This window comes from Panthera pardus, unplaced genomic scaffold, assembly GCF_024362965.1.
Source record: "Panthera pardus isolate Hobbes unplaced genomic scaffold, ASM2436296v1 HiC_scaffold_10, whole genome shotgun sequence".
Classification (NCBI taxonomy): domain Eukaryota; kingdom Metazoa; phylum Chordata; class Mammalia; order Carnivora; family Felidae; genus Panthera; species Panthera pardus.
This window is the reverse complement of record NW_026526655.1, coordinates 111,735,297-111,748,665: the sequence shown is the minus strand read 5'-3', so window position 1 is coordinate 111,748,665 and position 13,369 is coordinate 111,735,297. Positions and strand designations below refer to the sequence as shown.

The window sequence follows — 13,369 nt, the reverse complement described above, 5'->3', positions numbered from 1 at the left end:
AAAAAATCTCAACAAACTAGGGATAGAAGTACCTCCACATGTATAAAGGCCATGTATAAATTTCCACAGCTGGCATGGTACTCAATGGTAAAAACATGAAAGCTTTTCCTCTGACGTCAGGAATGAGACAAGGATTGCCCACTCTGACCACTTCTATTCAACACAGTACTGGGAGCTCTAGCCAGAGTAACTAGGGAGAAAAAAAGGCATACAAACTGGAAAGGAAGTACAATTTTCCCTGCTTGCATTTTATTATCTTATATATAGAAAACCCTAAAGACTCTATTAGAAAAACTGTTAGAATTAATAAATGAATTCAGTGAAGGATGGATATACAAAATAAAGATACAAAAATCACTTGTGTTTTTATACACTAGCAAAAACCATCTGAAAAGAAAAGGAAAACAATTCCACTTAAAATAGTACCAAAAAAAAAAATACTTAGAAATGAGCCTAAGGAGAGGAAAGACTTGTCTACTAAAAACTACAAAACACTGAATAAAGAAATCAAAGAGACAAAAACAAACGGAAAGACAGCCTGTGTTCATGGACCAGAACACTTAATATTATTGAAATGTTCATACTACCCACAATGTAATCTCTATCAAAATCCAAAAGGCATTTCTTTAGAAATAGAAAAAAAAAACAATTGTATAATTCATATGGAAACACAAAAGATCACAAACAGACAAATCTGTCCAGAGAAAGAAGAACAAATCTGGAAGCATCACACTTCCTGATTTTAAACTATATTATATTATAAAACTATACTACAGTAATTAAAACAATATGGTACTGACATAGAGACAGACATGTAGACCAATGCCGCAGAACAGGGAATCCAGAAATACGCCCATGCGTTTATGGTCAACTGACATTTGACAAGGATGCCAAGAATGTACAATGATGAAAAGATAGTCTCCTTGACACATGGGGTTGGGAAAACTGGATATCCATACATGAAGGAATGAAACTGGACCTTTATCTTACACCTCACACAAAGGTCAACTCAAAATGGATTAAAGACTTAGATGTAAGTCCTGAAACTGTAAAGAAGGAAACACAGGGGAAAAGCTTACAGCATTTGTGTTGGCAATGATTTAATGAGTATGACCCAAAAAGAACAAGGCAACAAAAACAAAAATAAGCAAGTCAGATTACATCAAATTAAGAAGCTACTGCTCCGCAAAGGAAACAGGTAACAAGGTGAAAAGGTAACCTATGGAATGGGAGATTTGCAAACCATATATCTGATAAGAAGTTAATCTCCAAAGGAACTCCTACAATCAATAGCAGAAATAACCCAATTAAAAAATGGGCTAAAGACCTGAATAGATGTCTTTCCAAATAAGATATACAAATGGCCAACAGGTAATAAAAAGGTGCCCCACATCACTAATTATCAGAGAAATACAAATCAAAACCACTGTGAGATATCACTTCACACCTGTCAGTGGCTAGTATCAAGAAAACCTAGAAGACAAGTGGAGACGATGCAGAGAAACTGGAACTTGTGTATACTCTTGATGGAAATGCAAAGTTTTGCAGCCATTATGGAAAATAGGATGGAGGTTCCTCAAAAAATTAAAAATAGAACTATCATATGATCTACTAATCCCACTTTTTTTTTATGTTTATTTATTTTTGAATGAGAGAGAGACAGAGTGCAAGTGGAGGAAGGTGAGAGAGATAAGGAGACAGAATCCGAAGCAGGCTCCAGGCTCTGAGCTGTCAACACAGAGCCTGATACAGGACTTGAACTCATGAATTGTGAGTTCATGACCTGAGTTGAAGTTGGATGCTTAACAGACTGAGTCACCTAGGTGCCTTGAGGATTAGCCAATTTTGATTGATGCTACTGGGAACCACTCATGTGGATGTTAATAACATGCACTGCTGGCCAAAGTAGTTGATGCAGAGAGAGGCATGTGTTTACATCCTGACATTTGAGGCTCAAGTCCTAGAATACTGCTGGAATCATTAAGACTTCCCAGAAATTCCATTTTTCTTCTTCTCTGCTACCATCCCTTTTCCTATCAATCCTGATACTGTCTATTCAAATGATCATAGTCTTTTAGACAGATAAAATAAATTTGCTCAAGGCTACTTTCCTCCCATTGTCAAAATATTTCCCATAAAAATCCTGGCCATGGGCATGAACACTGTGAAACTTAGAATAATCTGGGGGTGAGGTAAAAGGGTTAAAGTTGAGATAAAGAGGGCTAAAAGATCAGGTATGCTAACACGCTTGGACTCTTTTGTTTTAATACCAAGAAAATGCAGTCTAAACCTTTAAGATTCAGATTCAACAAATATTGCATTTATTCCTCTGTCATGTGAACTAAGTTATTTGTCTTCATTCTACATGAGAGAAATGCTGTAGCCTGGAGAGCTTTACCAGGTCACAGTGGTAAACTGTGGCAGAACTGACATACAAACTTGAGTCCTATGTCTTCAAGTCTGACACATATACCTCTGTACTACCAATTTACCCAGCTCTTGTTTTTTTCTTTTTCTGAAGACCTCTCCAGAATTAACTTAAAGACATTGTCCATTTTGGATCTCCTTTTAAAACACAAATGTGAACGAATTTGATTTCTGAAGTAGAAAAGTCCCTTAAAATATGATAAAATGTAGGACTTTATTACCAAGTGTGCAAATAAATTAATCTTGGTTACAACACTAACACTCACTGTGACTTACACTCATCCTAAATTATTCTACTTCGAGGTGTTTAAGGTCAAGTAAAATGTATTTTCCCATGTCAGAGAATGTCAAAATATCTCCCTCAACTCAATAAATAAAATATTTTTATCTCAAAGGCTCCTAGTTAATAGTGCAATAAACTATCAGAAAAACTCTCCCATGGATAATTATACCCACTGAAAAAAATGTAGAAGTCAACAATTTGATGGCCCTGGAGAATGACCCAAAGCCAGAAGAAATTAGAGGTGAGAAAAACAGAACACTACTGGAGGAGTTTCCTGTCCTTCTAGCTTTTTGCCTTAAGTCAGGGTCCAAGAGCTCACTAAAACTCAGGTAGGAACCTGCGGTCACAGTCTCATTGTCAGGAGAATCAGAAAACAGGATTCAGGGTGATCATAAAAGCAGGAGTGAGGAAGACAATCCCAGAAAAGAGACAATTGAGAGGGAACAGCTACAAATAATTTCTGGGTGGAACTCTGCCCAAATCTCTGGCTGACTCCTGAACTCTGGAGGCATGGGAAAGATTAAGAAGTCTCGCTAGGGCTAAAAAACTGAACAGGAATGTGAAGTTCTAATTCAGTAAACTTAATTTCTTGCAAAAAAAAAAAAAACCATACTACTCTACAGAGAAACAGATTATAGAGACTCTACAATTTATCATTCGACAAGCAATATACAATCCAAATTTATTATACACATGAAGAAAAGGAAAATATGACTGGTTCTCAAGAGAAAAGTGAGTCAATTAGTGAAACCAACACTTAGATGATCCAGATGTCAGAATCAGCAAATAAGTTATTGTGATAATGCTCAAAAATATACAGGAAAACACGTTTCTAATGAATGAAGAAATAAGAAATGGCAAAGAAATGGAAATTCTAACAAAGAATCAAATGGATATTCTAGAACTGAAAAGTATAGTATGTTTAATAAAAAATATTCACTGGATGGGCTTATAGCACATTGGGGATATCAGAGGAGAGAGTCAGTGAATTTGTTTTTCTTGTTTGTTTGTTTTGTTTTTTTTAATATTTCTTTATTTTTGAGTGAGAGAGAGACAGAGTGCGAGCAGGGGAGGGGCAGAGAGAGAGGGAGACATAGAATCTGAGGCAGGTTCCAGACTTTGAACTGTCAGCACAGAGCCCAACGCAGGGCCTGAACTTGTGAACCGTGAGATCATGACCTGAGCTGAAGTATGACACTTAACCGACTGAGCCACCCAGGTGCCCCAAGAGTCAGTGAATTTGAATATAGACCAAAGAAATGATCCAATCTGAAAAAGAGATTTTAAAATGTTGGAAAATAATAAACAGCACCTTAGTGACTTGTGGGACAATATCAAATGGTTTAACATTTGATATTTAACATGAGAGAGTAAATGGGGCAGAAATAAATCTTAAGAAATAACAGCCAAAAATTTCACAAATTTGGTACAGATTCAAGGTTATCAGTGATCTCCAAGCAGTATAAATAGAAACATAATTAGACAGACCTTAGTTGAATGACAGTTGACTGATCATTATGAGGACAGAAATGTGTTAAGACTATGAATTCTTTGGCTCAGGTCATGATCTCACGGTTCGTGAGTTCAAACCCCATGTTGAGCTCTGTGCTGACATCTCAGAGCCTGGAGCCTGCTTTGGATTCTGCCTCCTTCTCTCTCTGCCTCCCCCTCCCCCCCACTCCCCCCCCCACACACACACACTCTCTCTCTCTCTCTCCTTCAAAAATAACCATTAAATGGCACAAAAACAGACACATAGACCAATGGAATAGAATAGAAACCCCAGAACTAGACCCACAAACGTATGGCCAACTAATCTTTGACAAAGCAGGAAAGAATATCCAATGGAAAAAAGACAGTCTCTTTAACAAATGATGCTGGGAGAACTGGACAGCAACATGCAGAAGATTGAAACTAGACCACTTTCTCACACCATTCACAAAAATAAACTCAAAATGGATAAAGGACCTGAATGTGAGACAGGAAACCATCAAAACCCTAGAGGAGAAAGCAGGAAAAGACCTCTCTGACCTCAGCCATAGCAATTTCTTACTTGACACATCCCCAAAGGCAAGGGAATTAAACGCAAAAATGAACTACTGGGACCTTGTGAAGATAAAAAGCTTCTGCACAGCAAAGGAAACAACCAACAAAACTAAAAGGCAACCAACGGAACGGGAAAAGATATTTGCAAATGACATATCGGACAAAGGGCTAGTATCCAAAATCTATAAAGAGCTCACCAAACTCCACACCCGAAGAACAAATAACCCAGTGAAGAAATGGGCAGAAAACATGAATAGACACTTCTCTAAAGAAGACATCCGGATGGCCAACAGGCACATGAAAAGATGCTCAACGTCGCTCCTCATCAGGGAAATACAAATCAAAACCACACTCAGATATCACCTCACACCAGTCAGAGTGGCCAAAATGAACAAATCAGGAGACTATAGATGCTGAAGAGGATGTGGAGAAATGGGAACCCTCTTGCACTGTTGATGGGAATGCAAATTGGTGCAGCCACTCTGGAAAACATTGTGGACGTTCCTCAAAAAATTAAAAATAGATCTACCCTATGACCCAGAAATAGCACTGCTAGGAATTTACCCAAGGGATACAGGAGTACTGATGCAGAGGGGCACTTGTACCCCTATGTTTATAGCAGCACTCTCAACAATAGCCAAATTATGGAAAGAGCCTAAATGTCCATCAACTGATGAATGGATAAAGAAATTGTGGTTTAGGCAGCCCAAGATGGCCGACTTCGAGGATCGGGTGTCGGATGAGGAGAAGGTACGCATAGCTGCTAAATTCATCACTCATGCACCCCCAGGGGAATTTAATGAAGTGTTCAATGATGTCCGGCTACTACTTAACAATGACAATCTCCTCAGGGAAGGGGCAGCACATGCATTTGCCCAGTATAACATGGATCAGTTCACGCCTGTGAAGATAGAAGGATATGAAGATCAGGTCTTAATTACAGAACATGGTGACCTGGGTAATAGCAGATTTTTAGATCCAAGAAACAAAATTTCCTTTAAGTTTGACCATCTACGGAAAGAAGCAAGTGACCCCCAGCCAGAGGATGTAGATGGAGGTCTGAAGTCTTGGAGAGAATCCTGTGACAGTGCTTTAAGGGCCTATGTGAAAGATCATTATTCCAACGGCTTCTGTACTGTTTATGCTAAAACTATAGATGGGCAACAGACCATTATTGCGTGTATTGAAAGCCACCAGTTTCAGCCTAAAAACTTCTGGAATGGTCGTTGGAGATCAGAGTGGAAGTTCACCATCACACCACCTACAGCCCAGGTGGTTGGAGTACTTAAGATTCAGGTTCACTATTATGAAGATGGCAATGTTCAGTTGGTTAGTCATAAAGATGTACAGGATTCAGTAACTGTTTCGAATGAAGTCCAAACTGCCAAGGAGTTTATTAAAATCATAGAGCATGCAGAAAATGAATATCAGACAGCAATTAGTGAAAACTATCAAACAATGTCAGACACCACATTCAAGGCCTTGCGCCGGCAGCTTCCGGTTACCCGCACCAAAATCGACTGGAACAAGATACTCAGCTACAAGATTGGCAAAGAAATGCAAAATGCTTAAAGGCTGAATGTAGGATTCTTCAGTATGTGGAAAGAAAGGATTCAACATGCGGTCATATGATAAATAAGTGATTTATAAACAAGAGTGATATTTTGCTAGGGCTTTCAAAGTTAACAGGTTTTCTAGCCTCATGGAATACTGTTGAACCTATAGCATCATCTTGATTCTTTTGTGTTCTCTGCCTTGTAATTTTCTGTTTTCACTATCTCTACTTGTAAATTTTTTTTTTTTTTTAATTCTGCCACATTTAATGATGGAGAGAGATCTATCCTGGAGTCATTTTACTGTTTAGAAAATTTTCCTAGCCATGAAGCCCTGTTATTGATACAGACAGGTAATATGCCCAGTACTTTTCTACCCCTATCCTTCAAAGCACTTCTGGTACTTTAGTGGTTTTTATTGATCCACCAACAGGTAAAGAGGCTATGCTACAAACTAGCTGAATGGAAGACACATTCATCCTTCTCCCTCTGACTGCTTTGATTATCATTTATAACATCTTATAACTGTAGTGTTCAAAAGTTTGGATTGGGCTTTTCAGGTCCTTTTGTGGGGGCAAAGGAAGTTTTCTGGAAATTCCATTATAGCCAGCTTCTCTGGGGAAGTTGTTTTTAAATCCAAAGACTTGAACCACATTCCCTGCACATGAACGTGTTTGCTTTTTTTCTCTTCCCTCATTGTCTCCTTCCCATCTAGTACCGTTATAGTTATAGACATCTGCATTTTTAGAAGAGTTTTACCCATTTATTATTATTTTGTATTATTCAAGAACTGCTGACGTACTAGGGATGTAGTAGAGTATAAAACTTGAAAAATGCAGATGTTGAAGGAATAATAGTATCTCGTGCTTTAATACTTTGTGGCAGGATTATACTATAAGCAGATGATTCAAATAACTATGTAAATCACAAACACAAACAAAAAATGAACCAAAGTGAAAAGGATACGTTCCAGGCAGTATCTTTCTATTTTAACCTGTTATTTAAGGGAATACTAGTGATTTGTTCTAAATAGGATGTAAAACTTGTTCCAAATTACTCTTCCTCAGTCCTGCCTGCCAAGAACTTAAATGTAACTGTGATTCAGCAACCCTTCCCAGGTATATTGGCAGGTATATGTATGATCTCAGAATACACAGGTGACATAGATATGATATGACAGCTGGTAATGGTGGATTCATTTACATTGTTTACACTTCTATGACCAGGCCTTAAGGGAAGGTCAGTTTTTAAAAAACCAAGTAGTGTCTTCCTACCTATCCAAATACATGTCAAAAAAGAAGGGTGTTTGTGCTTCAGCTTTGTTTTTGCTCAGTAATACAGTCAAGCAAGTTTGTTTCCAAGTGACCAGTTGAACTGTGTAAGCATTTTTGTTTATTTCAAATAAAATATATTTGTATTAAAAAAAAAAAAAGAAATTGTGGTTTATATACACAATGGAGTACTACGTGGCAATGAGAAAGAATGAAATATGACCCTTTGTAGCAACATGGATGGAACTGGAGAGTGTTATGCTAAGTGAAATAAGCCATACAGAGAAAGACAGATACCATATGGTTTCACTCTTATGTGGATCCTGAGAAACTTAACAGAAACCCATGGGGGAGGGGAAGGAAAAAAAAAAAGAGGTTAGAGTGGGAGAGAGCCAAAGCATAAGAGACTCTTAAAAACTGAGAACAAACTGAGGGTTGATGGGGGTGGGAGGGAGGGGAGGGTGGGTGATGGGTATTGAGGAGGGCACCTTTTGGGATGAGCACTGGGTGTTGTATGGAAACCAATTTGACAATAAACTTCATATATTGAAAAAAAAGCAAAAAACAAAAAACCAAAATAACCATTAAAAAATTAAAAAAAAAAAAAGGGGGATGCCTGGGTGGCTCAGTCAGTTAAGCATCCTACTAGTATCTCATGGTTCATGAGTTCAAGCCCCATGTTGGGCTCTGTGCTGACAGCTCAGAGCCTGGAGCCTGCTTTGGATTCTGCCTCCTTCTCTCTCTGCCCTTCTGCCTCTCACGCTCTGTTTGTCTGTCTCTCTTTCTCTCTCTCTGCCTCAAAAATAAATAAACATTAAAAATAAAAAGACTATCTTTGAATTGCTGGGGGCTAGGGGAGAAGCTGTCAACTCAGAATTCAATGCAGAGCAAAAATGTCTTTTAAGAATAAAAGTAAAATAAAGACAGCTTCAAAAAAAATAAAAATTAAGAGTGTTAGTGACCAAGTAGATCATTACTGCAAAAAATATTAAGTTCCTCAGGTTGTGGTGAAATAATAAGAGATGATCTTCAGAAGAAATGACAAGCACCGGAAGTGGTGGAAATGTGGGCACACACAACACGTTCTTTAAAAAAGTCAACTTCTTCAAAACGCTTAAAGCAAAAATTATAACATTATTTTGTGGGGTTTATAGTTTGTGTAGATGAATATATATGGCAGCCCTATCATAAAAAATGAGAAAGCAATAAATGCAAGGTTCTTACATTTTGCATGAAGTGGCATAGTATTATTCTTGGTAGACTGTGAGAAGTTAGAGATATATATTATAATCTCTAGAGCAAGAATTATAAAACAATGCAAAGGAATAGTAGCAAACCAACAGTAAACAAAAATAATATTTAATGAAAGGAATAAATTAACCCAAAAGAAGACCAGAAAGGAGAAAGAGGAACACGAAGAAGTGAGAGAAAGAAAAAAATGGTAAATGTAGGTCTAACTATACTAATGGTCACATTAAATGTAATGGGCTAAAACCCCCTGTTAAAAGACAAAGACTGTTGTGAGAATAATGTCTTATTTCTTGATCTGGGTGTGGGTTGCACAGGAATTAAATTGTGAAATTCATCAAAGTATACAGCAATTATTGTTGTATGTACTTCTATGTATGTGTATTATAGTTCAAGAAAAGTTTTACAAAGAAAAAACCATATTGATCTAGCTTTTCTCCTTCTAGGACTTTATTCCAAGAAAATAAGTACTTATATAATGAAATATCATGCAGCCAAATTCAAAAGGATGATTTTTCTCTATATATTAAAACATAAAGTCACTAAAAACATAGTACTCAAAAAAAGTAGGTTACAAATTCATAAGTAGAGTGTGACCTTATTTATGAAAAGTAGTGAAAAGACAAATAATGAAAAAGATATACATATACAGAAAGTTATTTACCAAAATGTTAACAGTGTCAATTTTTTGAATGGTGGGATTTCAAGTGAATTTAACTTTAATAATTTTCTGTTATTTTGAATTTTCCAAGAAGAATATATTATTTTCATAAATAGGAAAATATAAGCTGTTTACATTTTAAAACAAATACTTGGGAGGAATCAATAAACAGAAGAAAATACCCTCGCTAAAAAAAAAAAAAAAAGGTAGGAATAATAGCTAAGAAAAGTTGGGTGAAATATAAACAAATAATCTGTTTGAAGGTCCCAGGGAGATATTAAGGAAATAGGAAATTATAGGGCTAAAATTGAGGAGAGGAGGGGAGGCTTGGAGGGCATATGCAGCATGTGGGCCTGTTTCCATTTCAAGCATTTGCCTATTTGTTTGAAATTGAATTGAAACAGGGACTGAAAAAGCTGAGCAGAGATTTTGACCAGACACATGGGGCTGGGGGACAGGACATTCTAATGAGGAAAGACCCCAGTAAATTCCCAAAGCTTTGGGTTGGGGCCTCAATGAGCCACACCCTAGAAATAAGACAGAGACAGACCAGCTCTCATACAGGGACTGAATCCCAGATGTGAGGTGATACAAGATTGACAGTGCCACTAGCTAACTGCCCATAAGAAACAAAGTCTTCTCTAGTGGGAGATGGGATCACTCAGAGCCATAAATTATTTCTCAAAATATAGGTATACTATGTTCAGTATTCAATAAAAAATAATTAGGCATAAGAGGAGACACAAGCATGAGATTGAAAGCTCAGCGAGAGGCTCCTGGGTGGCTCAGTTGGTTAAGTGTCTGACCTCGGCTCAGGTCATGATCTCTCGGTTCGTAAATTCAAGCCCCATGTCAGGCTCTGTGCTGACAGTTGGATCCTGGAGCCTGCTTCAGATTCTGTGTCTCCCCCTCTCTCTGCCCGTCTCATGCTCTGCCTCTCAATGATAAATAAACATTAAAAAAAAGTTTTGTTTTTTTTTTAAATAATAAAAAAAAGAAAGCTAAGGGAAATAATTGACAATAGAAACATATCCACAAAGCACTCAAAATGAAGATGTGAGACTCAGGCTTTAAAATAACTATGCTTAACAGGGCGCCTGGTTGGATTAGTCAGTTGAGCATCCAACTCTTGATTTTGGTTCAGGTCATGAACTCAGGGAAAGAACCCAGGTGGGCTCTGTGCTGAGTGTGGAGCCTGCTTGGGATTCTCTCCCTCTCCCTCGGCCCCTCTCCCCTGCTTTCTCTCTCAAAAAAAAAAAAAAAAAAAAAAAAAAAAATCAAATAACTATGCTTAATACATTGGAGAATTAAAAGAAAAGGTTGGGAATTTTAGCACAGAACTAGAAATTATAAAAAGAACAAAATGGAAATTATAGACCTGAAAGAGAAATAAGTGAAATTAAGAAACCAGAGGAAAGTTTAAGTGTGTAGATATAGCTGAAGAGAGATTTTTTGTGAACTGGAACACAATTTGGAAAAAATATTGAGACTGAAGCATAAAGAGAAAGAAGGTGGAAAATATAGTAAAGAGTGTTAAGAGCATAAAAGATACAATGAGAAAAACTAATATGGATGTAACTGGAGTAAAGAAAGAGGAGAGATAACAGGGGCAGAAGAAACACAGATACAGTCTGGGAATTCTTCGTTACTGACAAAAGATATGAAGCTATAGTTTTAAGAAGCACAGTGAAACCTGATCAGGATGATGACAATGAAAAGTACTCCTAGCTCATCAGAGTAAAATTATTGGCAAAGATAAAGAGAATATTATGACAGCAGCCCTTGCTCTTAAGTAAGCCATATTATCTCTAACAGAGTAACAACAAGCCAGGAAGGAGTCAACAAGTGGGTAATTCTAGGTGACAGTTGACTGTACACAGTAACAATATCTTGTGGAATTTAAACTATAGAAGTAAAATACAAACAACAGGATACAAAAGGTGGGAGGCGGGTAAATTAAATGAAAGTACATTGTCTTTGCATTGTCAAGGAAGTTGTAAATACCATTTTATACTTTAACAAGTCAACGATGTTGTAATATGTAGGCTAACCACTAAACGAGTAATAAAAGAATGTGTAATTATTAAGTTAATGGAAGGGAAAATTGGGGAGAACTGACATCTTTACAGGAATGGATCTTCTAATCCCTTGCCAGGGTATATCTCTCCATTTATTCAGGTCTTCTAATTTCCTTCACTTATATAGTATAGCTTGCTGGTCTTAAATAACTTTTACTAGATTTTTTCTTAATGTTTTGGTATTTTCAATGCCAAATAATTGGCATTGAAGTAAATATATTATTTAAATAATATAAGTAAATATATTTAAGTAATATAAGTAAATATATTATTTAAAAATTTCATTTCCTAATTGTTTTCTGTGTAGAAGTACAATTGATTTTTGCACATTGGCTTTTAATCTAGTGTCCTTATAAATACACTTATTAATTCTAATTGTGTCCTTGTATTTCTAGACACATCACTATCCTGATTACCTTCCAATGGGAAGACTCAGATTTCTCTAATTATGAAATCATGTCATCCTGAAATAATGAGTTTTTTCCCCTTTTTTTGCAGTTGTTATTTCTTCTCTCCTGCCTTGTTGTTCTGGCTAAGATATCTAATACAATGTTAAACAGAAGTGGTGCTGACCAGCATCCATGTGGTATTCCTGATCTCTGAGGAAAAGCTTCCAATACCTGACCATTAAGTATGATGTTTAAGGGTCTTTGTTGTTATTGGTAACACTTTTTAGTGTTAGTTTAAGTTAAAAACAAAAAACAAAAAACCATAAATAAATGTTGATTTTGTCAAATGCTTTTTCTAGACCTATTAAAATGATCTTATGATTTTCTCCTTTATTGTCATGTGGCCAGTTACAATGATCAATTTGTTTTGTAACTTTGTGAGGTATAACTGACAGTGTAAAATTGGATGAGTGCTGATATACACATACACCTGTGAAACCATCACTACATTCAAGATTACTTACATTTGTCATCCCCAAAAGTTTCCTCGTGCTCCTCTGAAATCCTGTCCTCCATCTATCCCTGTCTGCAGCAAGCACTATTATGCTTTCTATTAATATAGATTAATTTGGATTTTCTAGAATTTTATGTAAATGGAATCATTCAATCTTTTTTGTCTGACTTTTGCTCAGCATGATGGTTCTGAGATGCATCCATGCTATTCTGTGTATCTGTAGTTTATTCTTTTTTATGTTGAATAGTATTCCATGGTATGGATATACCACATTTGTTTACCTATTCACCTACTAATGGACATTTGGGTGTTTCCAGGTTTTTTTTTACTATTTTTTATTTTTATTAATTTTTTTAATGTTTATTTTTAATGTTTATTTCAGAACACAGTGGGGGAAGGGCAGAGAGAGAGGGAGACACAGAATCTGAAGCAGGCTCCAGGCTCTGAGCTGTCAGCACAGAGCCAGATGTGGGGCTCTAACTCACAAACCGTGAGATCATGACCTGAGCCCAAGTCGGATGCTTAACCGACTGAGCCACCCAGGCACCCCTACTATTTTTTTTAAAGGATTTTATTTTTTTAAGTGATCTTTACACCAGGTGGGGCTCAAGCTCACAACCCTAAGATCAAGAGTTGCATGTTCCATCACCTGAGCCAGCCAGGTACCCCTCCAGTTTTGTGACTATTAAAAATAAAGGTGCTATAATTTTTTTTAAGATTTATATTTTCATTTTTCATGTGAAAATACCTAGGAGTGGAATGGGTAATACAGTAAGTGTATGTTTACCTCTTTAAGAAACTGCCAAACTGTTTCCCACAGTAGTTATACTTACTGACTGATTTTTGAGAATTTAACCAGGTTAGATGTGTCCATTATTTTACAATGCAGAATCTGCATT

General features: G+C 36.7%; 2 protein-coding genes across 7 annotated transcripts in view; one reads left to right on the top strand and one right to left on the bottom strand.

Moving 5' to 3' along the window:
- Positions 1 to 13,369, bottom strand: part of ARHGEF4 (Rho guanine nucleotide exchange factor 4) — a 262,203-nt gene that overhangs the window by 35,651 nt on the left and 213,183 nt on the right. The gene's annotated exons all lie outside the window — the stretch shown is intronic.
- On the top strand, positions 5,463 to 7,674 carry LOC109278822 (F-actin-capping protein subunit alpha-1). Its single transcript, XM_019469511.2, has one exon. The coding sequence runs from the start codon at positions 5,468 to 5,470 to the stop codon at positions 6,326 to 6,328; it is 861 nt and encodes a 286-aa protein (XP_019325056.1). The 5' UTR covers positions 5,463 to 5,467; the 3' UTR covers positions 6,329 to 7,674.

Excerpts from the sequence above, each read along its gene's own strand:
- LOC109278822 (XM_019469511.2), top strand. The coding sequence starts at position 5,468 with ATGGCCGACTTCGAGGATCGGGTGTCGGATGAGGAGAAGGTACGCATA.